Genomic DNA, 15,715 nt, shown 5'->3' on the forward strand with positions numbered 1-15,715 from the left:
CCCAAGGTCTTTTCAGTTTTGTTATCTTGCAAATTGGATTTTGCTGGACTTTGGTCCTTCCATTCACATTTCTTGCAAGGTGTGGATGGTAGAATCACCAGATGCCTACATTTTTTTATTGGCTGAGGTAGTCTTAGCAACTTTTTTACCAAGGTTTTCCTCAAATTGCTGTCTTCCTGATCTCTGCCTGCCAGGAATCCAGGTTATGGGTCTGAGCTCCTATACCTGCTTTAAATACGATGAATTCTTTAAAAAATGCAAATATTTACTAGTGCTTATGAAATGTCTCTTTCTCATAATTACGTTTGAACTCTTCAGTTGAGGGATCTTTTAAAGGAGTATTGATGCAAGATTTCATACAAGAAAACTAGACTACATTAGATTAATTTTAAATGTGTATGTCAGAGCACCTCAGTTCACTAAAAATATTTCCACTAGAAAGCCATTTATTTCTCACATAGAAGGCAGGTAGATACAGATACTGGCTATAAGACAAAAGGACATCCACCGTAAGAGGGATTCAGACTTCTCTGAATGTCCTGCTATATTATAGATTCCCAGCATCATCTAATGGTCAAAGGTAGTTGCTCATGGATCAGCCATTGTATTCTTACAGAAGGCTAAGGAGAGAAAGACATTTCTCCTGTTTGTAATGTCCCTGGTTCAACATCACTTTAATTCCTGACTTAGTTACTCATGGCTAGCTCCTATTCTTATTCAGTGGTCACAGTCTGCTGCACAGAGGTAGCAAATAAAATTCTTCCAGGCAACTACTAAAATCCTGAGGATGTTATTACTGTGGAGGAAGGGTGGAAATGGGGAATGAATGACAATCTACCGTAATTGAAACGATTACAATTCACACAGCATGGTTACCAGCAATTGTCTTTGTAATACTGGTAATCATGTCCTTTATTTTCCATGATTTGTTTTGGTTTATTTCAGGCGTATTGCCAAACCAAATGGAAGAATCAAAGGAGCCCGTAAAAATACTTTTAATCTTCTATATTTCCTCCCTCTCTCCACAGGTATCACTACTGTGTTGACCATGACAACTCTGAGCACAATTGCCAGGAAGTCACTACCTAAGGTTTCCTATGTGACTGCCATGGATCTCTTTGTTTCTGTATGCTTCATTTTTGTGTTTGCAGCCCTGATGGAATATGGAACCTTGCATTATTTTACTAGCAACAAAAAAGGGAAGACTACTAGAGAAAGAAAGCTGAAAAACAAGGCCTCGGTATGTTAAGAAGAAAAAAATCTGATTCATAAAGTTTAACTTCCTTGTTGATTCTGTTTTGAATATATATGTTATGTTTCTAGATAAATAGGATATTGGACAGAAGATAAGAAAATCAAGGTGAAACTACTCCACCAAGAGTAATCTATTTATTTATATTACCTCAATCTCCCCTATTGGATCTTGTTGCACAAAGGATTTCATTTGCTATAAAAAATTCCATTAATGGGGCCGGGAGTTTGGCCTAGTGGTTAAAGTGCTTGCCTAGCATACACGAAGACCCGGGTTCGATTCCTCGGTACCACATACATAGAAACAAGCCAGAAGTGGTGCTGAGGCTCAAGTGGTAGAGCTCTAACCTTGAGAAAGTCCAAGGGCAGTGCTCAGGCCCTGAGCTAAAGCCCAGGACTGGCAAAAAAAAAAAAAAAATTTCCATTAATCAGTATAGCCTCTGTACCTAAACCATTATATCACATTTCTCTCCTATTTCTAGTTTTGTAGTATTATTTGCTTTTTTAACAGTAAGTGGTTTACATTTAGAGATTTTGCATATATTTAGAGATTAACAGCTGTCAGTAATGTTAAAATTGACCTGTTTTAGAATATAATGAGATTTTATGTCTTTCTACATTGTATATCTTTAATTTTTTCTTTCCTAGTCTTCTAGTATTTGGTTTAACTTACATAATAAGTTAATTTTTGTATTTAAACTGATTTTATGGACTTTATTGAGGTAAAGTCATGGATGATGACTATAATTTCTTTTTTTAATAGCAATCATAGCAACCTGATAGCTCTAGCTAATATTTCAGTGTTCCAGGCACCCCTTCGAGCATTTTACATGCACAATTTCCTCTATGCTCCCAGAAACTCTGTAAGCATGAGTTCAGTGACTTGTGAAAAAACATCTAAGTAATTGAAAGATTCAAGACTCAGGCACAGCTCACCCTCCGTGCCAGAGCTCAAGCTTTTTATGTCTTCCCACTCACTTGTGGGGTTTGGATTCAGTATCTTGTGCCTACTGAGCTGGTTCTTTATATCTTGAGCTACACCACTGGATAAAAGTCTTACTGCATTTTATTTGTCTATTCTCGTGCAACTCATAGACGTAGTACTGTCGTTCTCCAAAAGTAACATGAAGACACTTCATAGTTAGGTTCAATAAATGTTTTCAAAGATCATATAGTTTACAATGAATCTTTAATATCTCCATACTAGTTACTTCCCAAGGTATAGGATTTGATACTTTTTTTCCTGACCCCCCATTTTTCTCATTAGCTTCTTTATAAAAGTTCAGGATAGTTTTAAATTATATTTTACTCTTCATGTTATATTCCATGGTGCAAAGCCTTTGGTTTTTGAACAGTTTCCACAATATTTCAAAAAAGCAGAGTATATTGCTGACAGTGCAAATTGGATAACTGGAATTTTATAAATTCCCTGTGATTCTTTCACTTGGTATTATTTTAAGTGTCATTTTATGGTCATACTTAGGTTGCAGTATAGCCTACAAATGGACAAATTATCTGAAAGAAATACTGTCAATTTTAATATCCACTGCTAAATATTTAGATTAAAAATGAAAGATTTCATCACCAATTTCTTACAATAAAAATGATGGATCATATTTAGATTTTTACATATCCTCCTATTTTCATTAATAGATCTTTATTGCCTCTAATTGTTTTCTCTTTTAAGAAAATTAAATGAAAGTTCTTAGAATAAAAATAACATTCATGTCAGACAACATGTATTTGCCTCTAATTTCACTCTACTTGTGTGTAAAATAGATGCTAGCAGTTTCCTAAGAGCACTGGGAGATAACAGCCAATCAGTTGAACTTTCAGATGTAGCAGCATTAAGCACAATCCTGGATGAAACTCTCACTCAGGAGAACAAAGTTCTGGGAAAGAACATGTTCAGAGAGCACACAGTCATAAAAAGACTTCTTTATTCTAGAATATTTTTAAAATAGATACTGTAAGTTTAGACATAATGTTAAAACTTAACATTAAGGCTCCTTGAGTGATAGATAAAGTAGGATTTTACTTTGAGGCAATATCAAAATAACCTTATCTCAAATACAACCATAAGATAATGGTGCCTAGCTACAATTTGGCTACATGGAGGAAAGACAGGAGAGGACTTTGGTACAGGCTGGGCTGGGCAAAAGTGTAAGACCTAGAGGCGAGGGGGCTAACCACAAAGGATTGTGTTTTAGCTCAAGTGATAGAGTAGTTGCCAAATAGATGTGAGGTTGTGAGTTCCAATCCCAGTATGCTGTTCCTCAAAAGTATAACATTAAGCTTAGGACACAAAATTCTAAAGAAAAGCAAAGCATGAAATAAAATTTAAATAATCACTTCAATGTACTAAATTGTAAGCAGCAACGGTTCAATCAGTATAACATTTTCTGAGCATCTAAAATATTTTAGTAAACATCTATATAACATAGTTTACTTTCTTTTGGTTCAACGATGTGCTCTGTGAGTTCAAGTAATGACACTATGTAAAACTGGGATCACTAACCATATTTCACTACCAGCCTGGATTGCAGTCTAGACATAGTCTCAGTAGTATAATAAACTAGAATATAGTTTTATGAGGAACAGGTAACTCTGTTCATTATTAGTTAACATCTCTCATTAGAGGCTTTGTGAAATTCTTATATTTCTTCACCTCTAGGAAACTCATAAGCAATCTACACTCAGATCTTGCAAGATATTGTCCACACATTTGTTTTACCTCTGTGGGTTATTCGCCTCCCTTTCTCTACATTTTTCTTCTTCTTTGTTTAATCTCCTCAATCTTATTCAGACACTCAAAATTATAAGTAATTCCAAATATGTAATTTTCCCATATAGTTAGTCTCAGTCATTTCTGGCAACAGTAAGGCTATGTCCAATGACTTTGGAAAAATGACTAAAAGTTCAACATGTTTATTATTATTATTATTACTTACAAAAGTAAAATCTCCTTTTATCTTTTCATTGGCCAATGAATCTATAAAAGTTCTTGTTTGTTTCTTTTATATTCAGTGCTTCTTTGAATGCAACAGATTCTTTTAATATATATAAATTTAATAGACTCATTAAGAAAATCAACACTTAAAAATGTTCCTTGGGGCCAGGAGTTTAGCCTAGTGGTAAAGCCCTTGCCTAGCATGCACCAAGACTGGGGTTTGATTCCTCAGTACCACCTACATACCCATGTGAACATATCCAATAATAAGATCCAAGAGATATGGTTATTTGTGTTGACTTGTCACAGCATGAAATCAAGCCCATTTGTGGAAGAGGTAAAAGATACAGACATATAACAATAGTAAGTAGACATTGCCAACCATGAGAGCTTCACAGAAATATTAGAATATTCCACACTTATAGAAGTTTTAAGAAAATCACATAATATGTTGAACAGGAGCATGATAGACCCATTTCAAAACAGAATTTCCTAAATTTTTAAGTTCTTAATGTTTGTTAAAATTAGGGAATATAAACTTACATGTACCTTAAAGATTGTGAGAAAATATATTTGTAACTTTTGTATTAAATATATGAGACATTGCTTGTTAATTTTAGAAATTTTTTTATCAAATTCCTCAATAATAGTGGGGAATTTGATAATGAATTCAAAATGAGATTACAATTTGCTTCGATAAATTGAAAAAATTAAAACTGATAAGAATGCATTTCACCATCTATGGACAGGCACTCTGGAAACAAAAATGGATGGGATGTGTTATCTGTGTTCATAGATATTTAGGTATAATGGTGAAAAGGTAGATTAGAGATGTATACATGAGATAAAAAGCTTCAATATAATAGTCCAATGTAAGGCAGTAAAGTAACGAAGATACTAGGAAGAGAACACTCAATGGATGAGTTCTCATATATTTTCAGAATTGTTTTAAAAATAAATACATATAATATATACTAGTTGACTTAAAACAGCATAACATATGTTTGCTGTTGCCACTCATCTTGTTGAGATGGAGAGGAGATACCACAAGGCTGGTTTTAAGCCTCAACATCCATGACAGGCTTGAGACACTTGGAAAAATGCTTTGACTGTTGAAAGGGGATTCATATCAATGTGGGTGACAGAAGAATGGGGAAGTCTCCTTTCATCTTAAGTGTGTATAATTCATGCATAAAGCATGTAACTAATACTTCCAAAGGTATTTTGGCACAGAAAATTTCAGAGAAAGTATGACTTAGTTGAAATTCATTGAAAAATATATTCTGGGGTTCAGAAAAAAGGGGAGAATATTTAAGGCAGGAAGTAGCCAATGATCTGAGTTGAAACTCACATATGAGTTTAAAGTAGACACTAGTATATGTGATATGTGTAGTCTATACTATTCAGTACAAAGCCCAACAGCTACATAAGGCTAGGCTGACAAAAAAATAATATAAATTGAATGCAATTTAAAACTCAGTACTTTGACAGCATTATGTAAGATTTCAAATGCTCAATAATCACATTTTGTAATTGCTGTCCATATTGTAATGTGATGTAAGCTATTTTTGTCATAGTAGAAAGTTCTATTAAGCCATAGTGGCTAAGAAAATCAGAATTATGTCATAACTTCTAATTTTGTGCCACATTTTCAAGCAGAATTACTTATGCTAGGAAGATAATTTGAAGTAATATGGTAAATATACTTGGATGGCAAAAGAGACAGAGAGATAAAGTTAGACTACTGAAATAATTTAAGAAGTAACACACCATGAAGAGCCACAAACTAGATATCTGGTTGATAATGATGAGTAAAGGAGACTTCCATGCCATTCCCATATCATAGTCTCTTCTCTGCAAAAGGATATTTTTTCCATTAAGTGCACATTTATCTGAATTAACATAATCTACATTTAATAGAATGTAGTAATGTAACAAAATTGTGTAATCTCATACATTGTATTATTTTTACTCTAAATGAATTTTTTGGTAAAGCTCCCAGGTATTATAAGATATTGATAAAATGTGAAATAAAACTTCAAAGAAAGCTCCGTAAGTCATTGTAAAATGTCAGCAAGTGGTGGTCTGCATTGAAGTGACAGAATAATCATTTAATGCCAGTTTAATGATGGTCCTAAGATGCATTTCTGGAGGTCCCTGGATACCACCCAACCACCCAACTCTCCCTCTGTCTATTTTGACCTTTTTTTTGCCTGTCCCGCGGCTTGAGCTCAGAGTCTGAGCACTGTCCTTGGGCCTTCTCAAAGCCTACTGCTCTACCACTTGAGCCACAGTACCACTTCTGGGTTTTTCTATGTACCAAGTCTTTGTTCATTCTAGGCAAGTATGAGTCTTTGTTCATGCTAGACAAGCACTCTTACCACTAGGCCAAAATCTCAGCCCCTATTTTGATATCTTCACGTCATAATTTCATCTTTCTCCTCCTACTAGAAGCACCACAAATAAAAAAAAGCAGATTCATTAAGAAATAAATTTATTAAAGTAAGTTAAATTTCCAGTAACACTCTTTTTAATTTTTTTATTGTAATTAATAGAAGGGTTACATTATATTCACCAGATACAAGGTGCATTCCTTAACAATCATTGCTACCCATTCTCAGGATTTTCTCTCCATTTTCCTCCCCAATTATTTGTTCAAATAAATAGAATAAAAATTTATAAGTGGAGAATGAAATTCTCTGATCAATACCTTTCGAAGGTTCATAACATTTTAACATTTCTGGTTTTATTTTCTTTTGAGGATTTTTTTCTCATTCATTAACAATTTTTCTTTTTTCATATATTTTTATTGTAATTAGTAGAAGGGTTACATTATATTCACCAGATAGAAGATGCATTACATTACTTCACATACATTGATACTCTTTCTCATGTCACTGTCCCCATTTCCCTCCCCCCAACCCCCACCGCTCATGTTGTTTTCCCCCCTTCCCTGTCCAATTTCAAATAACCCATCAAGCATATATACAATATATCAGATAACAAGGTGAAATACTGTAACAATATGAGATAACCAAGGGACAGCAAAAAAGATGAGAGACAGCATAGTACATTAATTACAACAATCACTCATTATATGGCTTTTGTATCTATATCCTGAAGGTCCTTACATTTAGCATAATACGATATTGCCTTATGTATTGAGGCTTTGTTCTATTGTAAATCTGCTAGGAGAGCCCAAGGTTTCTACTGATTATGACAAATGAGGGAAACCATTGAGCCTATGTTCCTTTGAGTCTGGCTTACTTTATTTAATATGATTTTTTTCTTAGTCTTTCCATTTTCTTACAAATGGGGTGATGTCGTTTTTTCTGACAGCAGCATAGAAGTCCACTGAGTATAAATACCCCATCTTCTTGATCCACTCATCAACTGAGGGACATCTGGGTTGGTTCAATATCTTTGCTGTGGTAAATAGTGCTGCAATGAACATCCTTGTGCTAGTGGCTTTAGTATGTCCCTTTCTTCTGGACGATTGGGTAAATGCCAAGTAGTGGAATTGCTGGGTCTTAGAGTTCTATGTTTAGTCTTTGGAGGAACTGCCATACTGCTTTCCATAGTGGTTGAATGAGTTTGCACTCCCACCAATAGTGTAATAGTGATCCCTCCTGGCCACATCCCCTCCAGCATCTGTTGTTATTAGATTTCTTGATCCTGGCCATTCTAACTGGAGTGAGGTGGAATCTTAGATTTGTTTTGATTTGCATTTCTTTTATGGCAAGAGATATCAAGCATTTCTTCATGTGTCTATAGGCCATTTTTGTTTCTTCTTCAGAGAAGACTCTCTTTAAGTCTTTGGCCCATCTTTTAATGCGATCGTTGTTACTTTGGAGATTAGTTTTGGAGTGATTCAATTTTTTGAGCTGTTGATATATTTTAGATATGAGGCCTTTGTCTGTTGTACGGTTAGTGAAGATTTTCTCCAACTCTGTAGGCTTTCTAGTGATTTTGCTAGCTATGTTCTTTGCCATACAGAAGCTCTGCAGTTTAATGCAGTCTCACTTATCCAGCCTTTCTCTGATTTGTTGTGTTTCATGGTCCTTAGTAAGAAAGTTTCTACTTGTGCCAAGGAGACCTAGAGTATCTCCAATTCCTTCTTGTAAAGTTTTCAGTGTATATGCATTTACCTCGAGGTCTTTGCTCCATTTGAGTTAATCATAATGCAGGGTGAGAAAGAAGGATCCACCTTTAGTTTTCTGCAAGTGCTTAACCAGTTCCGCCAGCACCACTTGTTGAAGAGGCTGTCTTTCTTCCATTCTATTCTTTTGGCTCCCTTATCAAAGATTGGGTGGCCATAGGTCTGTGGTTTAATATCTGGGTCCTCAGTTCTATTCCATTGGTCTTCAGGCTTGCTCATGTGCCAGTACCAAGCTGTTTTGGTTACTATAGCTCTGTAATAGAGTCTAAAGTTTGGTATTGAAATTCCTCCTGCGCTGTTCTTTCTGCTAAGAAGTGTTTTTGCTGTACTGGGTCTTTTATTATTCCATATAAAATTTTGGATTGCCTCTTCTATTTCTTTGAAGAATGACATTTGGATATTGATGGGTATTGTATTGAATTTATGGATAGTCCTTGGCAAGATTGGCATTTTCCCGATGTTAATTCTTCCAATTCAGGAGTATGGGAGGTTTTTCCATTTCCTCAGTTCTGCTTTAATTTCTTTTTTCAGGGTTTTAAAGTTTTCATCAAAAAGGTCCTTTACATTTTTAGTTAAAATAATTCCTAGGTACTTTATTTTCTTTGAGGCTATTGCAAAAGAAGTTGCTTTCCTGATTGTTGCCTTGTTCTTCTCACTGTTGGCATAGAGGAAGGCAGTTGATTGTTGAGGATTAATTTCATACCCTGGTACCTTGCCAAAATTGATTCAGCTCAAGCAGCTTGGGAGTGGAGTCTATAGGGTTCTTTAAGTACAGAATCATGTCACCTTCAAAGAGGGAAATTTCAGTTCCTCTTTCCCTATTTGGATCCCCTTTATGCTTGCTTCTTGCCTTATTGCTCTGGCTAGGAATTCTAATACTATGTTAAAGAGGAGTGGAGAGAGTGGGCATCCTTGTCTCATTCCTGATTTTAGAGGGAATGGCTTTAGCTTTTCGCCATTAAGTATAATGCTAGCTGTGGGTTTGTCATACACAGCCTTTATTATACTGAGGGATGTTCCATGGATTCCCTGTTTCTCCAGAGCTTTTAGCATAAGGGTATGTTGGATCTTGTCAAATGCCTTTTCTGCATCTATTGAGATAATCATGTGATTTTTGTCCTTGATCCTGTTGATGTTCAGTACCAATTTTTCATGTATATGTTTTATCCATTTGATCTCTTTCTGTAATCTCTTTCAATATAAAGAAACTCAGCACAAATTCTATGGATGAGCTCTGTTTATAGTACTAATATAGATTTTTATCAATTTTTAAATGTGGCTACTAGGGCTTGAACTTAGGGCCTAGCACACTTTCTCTTGGCTACTTTGTTCAAGAGTGACTGTATACCATTTGATCAGTCCTGCCAATTCCCACGTTTTGATGATTAACTAGAGCTAACTCTCCTAGACATCCCTATTGGTGCTAGTTTAAAACAGTCATCCTCAGAACTCAGCTGCCTGCATAGCTTGATTATGGTTTTAAGATACCGGTATCCACTTGATTTTATAAATTTGAACACTGTAGCTAATACTTCAGCAAGAGTCTGTACAAATGGTGATGAAAATCAGTAATTATGTTGGCATTCTCATGTTAGTGTTTTGAATGGGAAATCAATAATAGTAGTCATTATTTCAGAGTATTACTAAAAGAACCTAATGTTTACTACTTACATTATTATACCAGTAACCAGTAACTCATTATCACATAGTATAAATAATAGTTATATAAATACTACCTATATAAGTATAATTTCTATTTCATTCTCATAAAATTGCTAAATAATACACTAATGTTTAGTGTTCATTCTCTATGTCTATATTATTATTATGCAAGTAATAGGGCTTGTAGTACTACATCTATATATATTTATTCAGTTTTATATTTATATATATATATATATTGGTAAGGGTGGGATTGAGTTTTTAAAATGTTTAGCTGTATTGTTATTGACATTTGGAAGTAATAAAGAATGGCATATTCTTTGAAATGTAATTATATTGTTTCCAAGTCAGATGTACGGGTCTCCACTCTATTTTATTTTATTGATATTATCAGGTCTTCAGCTATTTTTCTTATGTTGTGTAATGTAAATTTGTGTTCACATTCCTTATTTTTTTTTCCAATCCTGGGCTTGAGCTCAGGGCCTGAGCGCTGTCCTTGGACTTTCTCAAGGCTAGAGCTCTACCATGGAAAAGTGGGTTTGAAGCTTGATTCAATAGTATTGTAACATCTTAGCAAGAGCAAGACCCTTAGTTCAAACGTCCAGTACCACCAAATGAAGCAAACAAAAACAACAAAAATAGTACAAAATGTGGTCTCCTGGTAGACCCAGTTTCTAAAGATAAAAAATATATTCGTTATAGGGCGGGGAGTTTTACCTAGTGGTAGAGTGCTTGCCTAGCATGTACGAAGACCCAGGTTCGATTCCTCGGTACCACATACTTAGAAAAAAAAAACGGAAGTGGTGCTGAGGCTCAAATGGTAGAGCTCTAGCCTGGAGAAAGTCCAAGGACAGTGCTCAGGCCCTGAGCCCAAGCCCAGAACTGGCAAAAAAAAAAAAAAAGAAAAAAATATATATATTCGTTATAATTAAGTTATTTGTTTTCTACTAATCTTGCAAGGTAAGGAAAGCTATTACAAAATAATTTTAGTCTTCAACTAGATCAACATTAATTGAGACTCCTGGGTATTTGAAAAATCAATTAATTCTACTTGCCTGTTGGGTTCCTAGAAGGAAACTTAGGGATGAAACAGATCTTTCCTTAACTCGCTCAACTGATTCTTCTTATTGTCTCAGGTATCCCCTGGTGTCCATGCTGGATCCACTCTGATTCCAATGAATAGTATTTCTCTGCCTCAAGGAGAAGAGGATTATGGGTACCAATGCTTGGAGGGCAAAGATTGTGCCAGCTTCTTCTGTTGCTTTGAAGACTGCAAAACAGGATCCTGGAGGGAAGGAAGAATTCATATACGCATTGCCAAAATTGACTCCTACTCGCGAATATTTTTCCCAACAGCTTTTGCCCTGTTTAATCTGGTTTACTGGGTTGGCTATCTTTACTTATAAATTCCTCTTGTAGAAAAAAAAGAAAACACCCTAAGAAATCTGATTGACTCCAATAAAATTAGTTGTACTCTGGTCACATGAATTTTTCATTTAAAAAGTGGATGATTTAGAGGATAAAAATTGGAAATTACTATTGCTATCTTAAGGATTTCACAGAAAAATTAAATAATAAATTTCAGATTAATTTAAGTTGTCATAAGCTTATTGCCAAATCCAATATATTAAAATATCCTATATTTTTACTTTAGTTCTTTTTTAAATTTTACTCACATAATGTTGAAATTTGGTATACGTTTTGTGTTCTAAAGATGAGATAATCTAAATATGTTTTTATTTAGATATAGATAGCATGTTTATAATGAGTAACTAATGCCTATATATGTAATAACATTTGGCCTAGAAGAGGTGGGTCATTTGACTGATGGTCATTTGACTGATGTTCTTTGCTCTTTTAAAAATTTATTTTGTTTTGGTCTGTCTGTTTGGGATGCTTCTTGTTGAAAGTGAAAAGCCATGATTTCCTTGGAACAGTTTCCAAGATGATTATTTAACTTATGAGAAGCTACTTAATACTTCAATTCCTTTTTAATTAAAATTTTATTGTGAAGTTACTATTGGTGATACAAACTGTTACACAATGTAATGGAGTAAAATGATATATAAGGACTTACAAACACAATGTGGAATCATCAAGTCCAACTACTTGTCAGTTGCATATGCTTTATGAAATGGCTATGTTTTACCTTTAATCTAATCTATTTTGTGGATCAAATGGCACTCTAGCTACATTTAGTTTGAGGAGTTACAATCCTGTATGGCAACCATTTGTCATGAAAAAGTTTCATTTAACTATTTTCTTCCTCATAGTATATGATTTGCTATCAAAATGTCACAATGTGCCAGTCCTGAAACTAAAGAATGGGAGATTATCATTTCTCCTTGGGGAGATACAACTGCCTATGTTAAGAATCCATTAGGGAAGGGTACTTGTATTAAATGTGTGGTTAAAGGATCCTCTACAAGATAACTTGCAAGTCATATTAAATATAAGATCTTAAAAACAAATAACCATTTTAAACCAGTTATATTGGGAATATAGTTTATTTCTGTGCCACGTGTTATTCTTTTCACCCTCTTAGTTTCTTTACCTGCTTTACAACTATATTGTTATTTTACTCTATTTTGTAGAAAATGAGGAAACCCGTAAAATCATGTTAATGGTGGAGTTCTGTTTGAGGTATTTTTTACTGAACACAACTGTGGAAGCTTGAAATCTAGATAATCTTACTGTAGGCCAAAATCATTGTCGCACAGTTGCCAAAATATCTCTTTTGACATATAGAGTTTGACTGAGGCTTTAGTAATTTCAAATCTGTAAGTGGTTTTGATATATTCATTTTTTGCAAGAAATCTTGAATTCCTTGCTATTACCAAATTTTTTGAGAAATCATTAAGATCAGCTTATAGGTGAATGTAATAATCTTTTCAGTGCCAGAAGCTATTAAATGTGTGAAGGATTTTATGATTAACACTTGTATTAAGGTTTAAAAGGAAACTCTCTTAGATGAGTTTGACACCAGTGTTACTGTGATAACTCCTTCACAAAAATACATGCATGATAGCTTCCCAAACTGGGTGAGCCACTAGCATGGTTATTCTTACATTTTTTATATGATTGTCATAATATAAATATATTTCATTCTGAGCTCCTTAAACAAATTTAGTTTGCTTAACTTGTTTATAAAACTCTGAAAAATGTGAGCAGGATTTGAATGACAATGATAACTATCCACTAATGATGTTGTTCTCTGTGAATAGGGAATGGTACTAGGATATAAAGCTAAAAATATTCTTTCTTGCTGTTGTTTTGTTTGTTTTTAACAAAGAGCCAATTAAATTTTGGCCATGTATATATGGATTTACAGAATATTCATACATTCGTGTTTCCAATCATTTAGGAATCAGTGAAACATGAAAAAGTACCTACTTACCTAAATTTGTTTTCAGGCTACTTTACATGATTAAAGCTATAGCTTGCTTATTACCCTGGTCCAGTTGTGACTTGGGGGCCATTTTAAATGTAACTGCGCATGACTGCATTGTAAAGTAATTAAATATGCTTGATAAAATAGCCATGATTTTCTCATTGCTGTTTATGAACTTGCCTTTAACTGTTAAGGATATTTACAAGTGAAAATAAAGTTGATAAAATATAAAAGCATTTACATTCCTTTTATGTATCACAAACAAGCATTTTTGTTTCAAAAACAGTGGTATTATGATGAGTTCCATTTAAACATACAAATTAGAGAGCTAACTAAATCTCACTTCTAAAACTAAGAGTGTAAAGCTAGAGATGCCTTGAAATTTTTTGTACAAGAACCCAATTATAACTTATTTTCTAAAATAATGCAGTCATCTTCTTTTATCTTTCTTATTTCAAATCCCAATTTTTTATATTTTGACAAAGTATTTTAAATACTTTTTGATTTTGTGAATTATTAATATTAATTTTTTGTATTTGTATACAATGTGTGTTCCAGGCCTAGGGCTTGAGCTCAGGGCCTAGACACTGTCTCTGACCTCTTTTGTTCAAGTTTAGTGCTCTACCACTTGAGCCAGCTCCAGCTCCACTTCAAACTCTTTGGTGGTTAACTGGAGATAAGGGTCTCACAAACTTTCCTATAGGACTTCAATTGGAACTCCTCAGATCTCAGTCTCCTGAGTAGCTAACATTTTAGGCAAGAGCCACTAACACCAAGCAGTGAATTATACCTTAACTAATTGTATTCACTGACACTTGAGTTCCCTAGATGCAAAAAAAAAAATAAAGTAACACTAACATAGACTCATATAAAGACTGAGAAGAATTAGTGAATCAGAAAGGCTTTGGATAACTTGAAAAAAAACCTCCACTCATATATGACTAAACTGTGAAAGATCTAAGAAGGTGATGAGTTTTCAGTCATTTAGATATAATGATATCTCAATGATATAATATGTATCCTAGAATTGCATGGATAAAATTGTGGCTTGTTTGAAATTCATTCCTGCATTATCTAAGTATGAAATTTTAATGTAAGTAAAAATTAGAGAATTAATATATTTTACATAAGGAGTTTCATTAAAAAGTTTTAAAATTGGCCAGGAGTTTGGCCTAGTAGTAGAGTACATGCCTAGCATGCAGGAAGACCCGGATTTGATTTCTCAGTACCACATACATAGAAAAAAATAGAAGTGGTGCTGAGGCTCAAGTAGTAGACCTCTAACCTTGAGAAAGTCCAAGGACAGTGCTCAGACCCTGAGCTCAAGCCCCGGACTGGTGAAAAAAAAAAGTTTTAAAGTTGATCAAGCCTGTGCTAAAATAAAGTCAAAATGGTTAATTTGTTACCCTATTTTTTTATTATCTCTACATAGTAATAAAACTTTTCTGAAAAGAACAAGAACAAAACGGAGGGCTGTATTCTTATATCAAAAGAATAGCTAGTAGTTTTAACTCCAAAAGGGCCAGAACTGTGTAAATTGTCTTTCATGTCAAAGCAATATATTACTTTTACATGCACCATATATTTTGATCACATAGAATCTAAATGTTGCATAAGTTAATTTGAGAAACACTTAAACTAACAACCAGCAATTGAATAAATGCATAACAAATAATTAAATATACATATACAGTTAACAAATTCCCATGACAGTAGTTTCACAAAATTTCCAATAGCTAGAAACCACATTCACACATATATCTCTGGTCTAACATACTGGTTTTGAATTGGTCCCAAAAGAAATTGTGAAAGTAGGAAAAAGTTGAAAATTATTTCTGGCAAAGGGGTTCCTCTTTATATCAAGTTTGCCCAGCTCCTCAGTCTGACACCATATGAAGGGCACAATATACTATATTATACTTCTGGTTGCTATCCTTTATCACACTTGTGGAGTCCTTGGTAGGCCATTATGAGCTTAAAGATACAACTATAAAGTTTCAATGACATCTAGATGACCTTTTGAGATATTAATGACCAATGCTCTAGTACAGGAAAGATCTGGTCTTCCATTTTGGGTTTTGTTTTGGAAGTTGAGATAGCCAAATTCAAATATTCAAGTAGTATTTCTAATGCTTAAAACGATGGTCTACATATAGCAGAAATATAATTATTAACACTCACGAACAGGGATTTAGAAACAGAATTATTTACACAATCAAAAGTTGATATTTTGGAGCTGGGAGTTTAGCCTAGAGGTAGAGTGCTTGCCTACCATGCACGAAGACCTGGGTTTGATTCCTCC

The 15,715-nt window shown here is 34.2% G+C and overlaps 1 protein-coding gene across 4 annotated transcripts in view; it reads left to right on the forward strand.

The window, feature by feature from the left end:
* Nucleotides 1-13,646, forward strand: part of Gabrg1 (gamma-aminobutyric acid type A receptor subunit gamma1) — a 66,744-nt gene extending 53,098 nt beyond the window's left edge. For all 4 annotated transcript variants that reach the window (XM_090343647.1, XM_090343643.1, XM_090343646.1 and 1 more), the window contains 2 exons: nucleotides 1,029-1,240; nucleotides 11,159-13,646. In XM_090343647.1, the coding sequence (XP_090199773.1) occupies nucleotides 1,029-1,240; nucleotides 11,159-11,428 (482 nt within the window). In that variant the 3' untranslated portion in view covers nucleotides 11,429-13,646. The remainder of the gene's footprint in view (nucleotides 1-1,028; nucleotides 1,241-11,158) is intronic.
* The last annotated feature ends 2,069 nt before the right edge of the window (nucleotides 13,647-15,715 follow it).

This window comes from Megascapheus bottae, chromosome 13 (assembly GCF_031878675.1).
Source record: "Megascapheus bottae isolate mThoBot1 chromosome 13, mThoBot2.hap1, whole genome shotgun sequence".
NCBI lineage: Eukaryota > Metazoa > Chordata > Mammalia > Rodentia > Geomyidae > Megascapheus > Megascapheus bottae.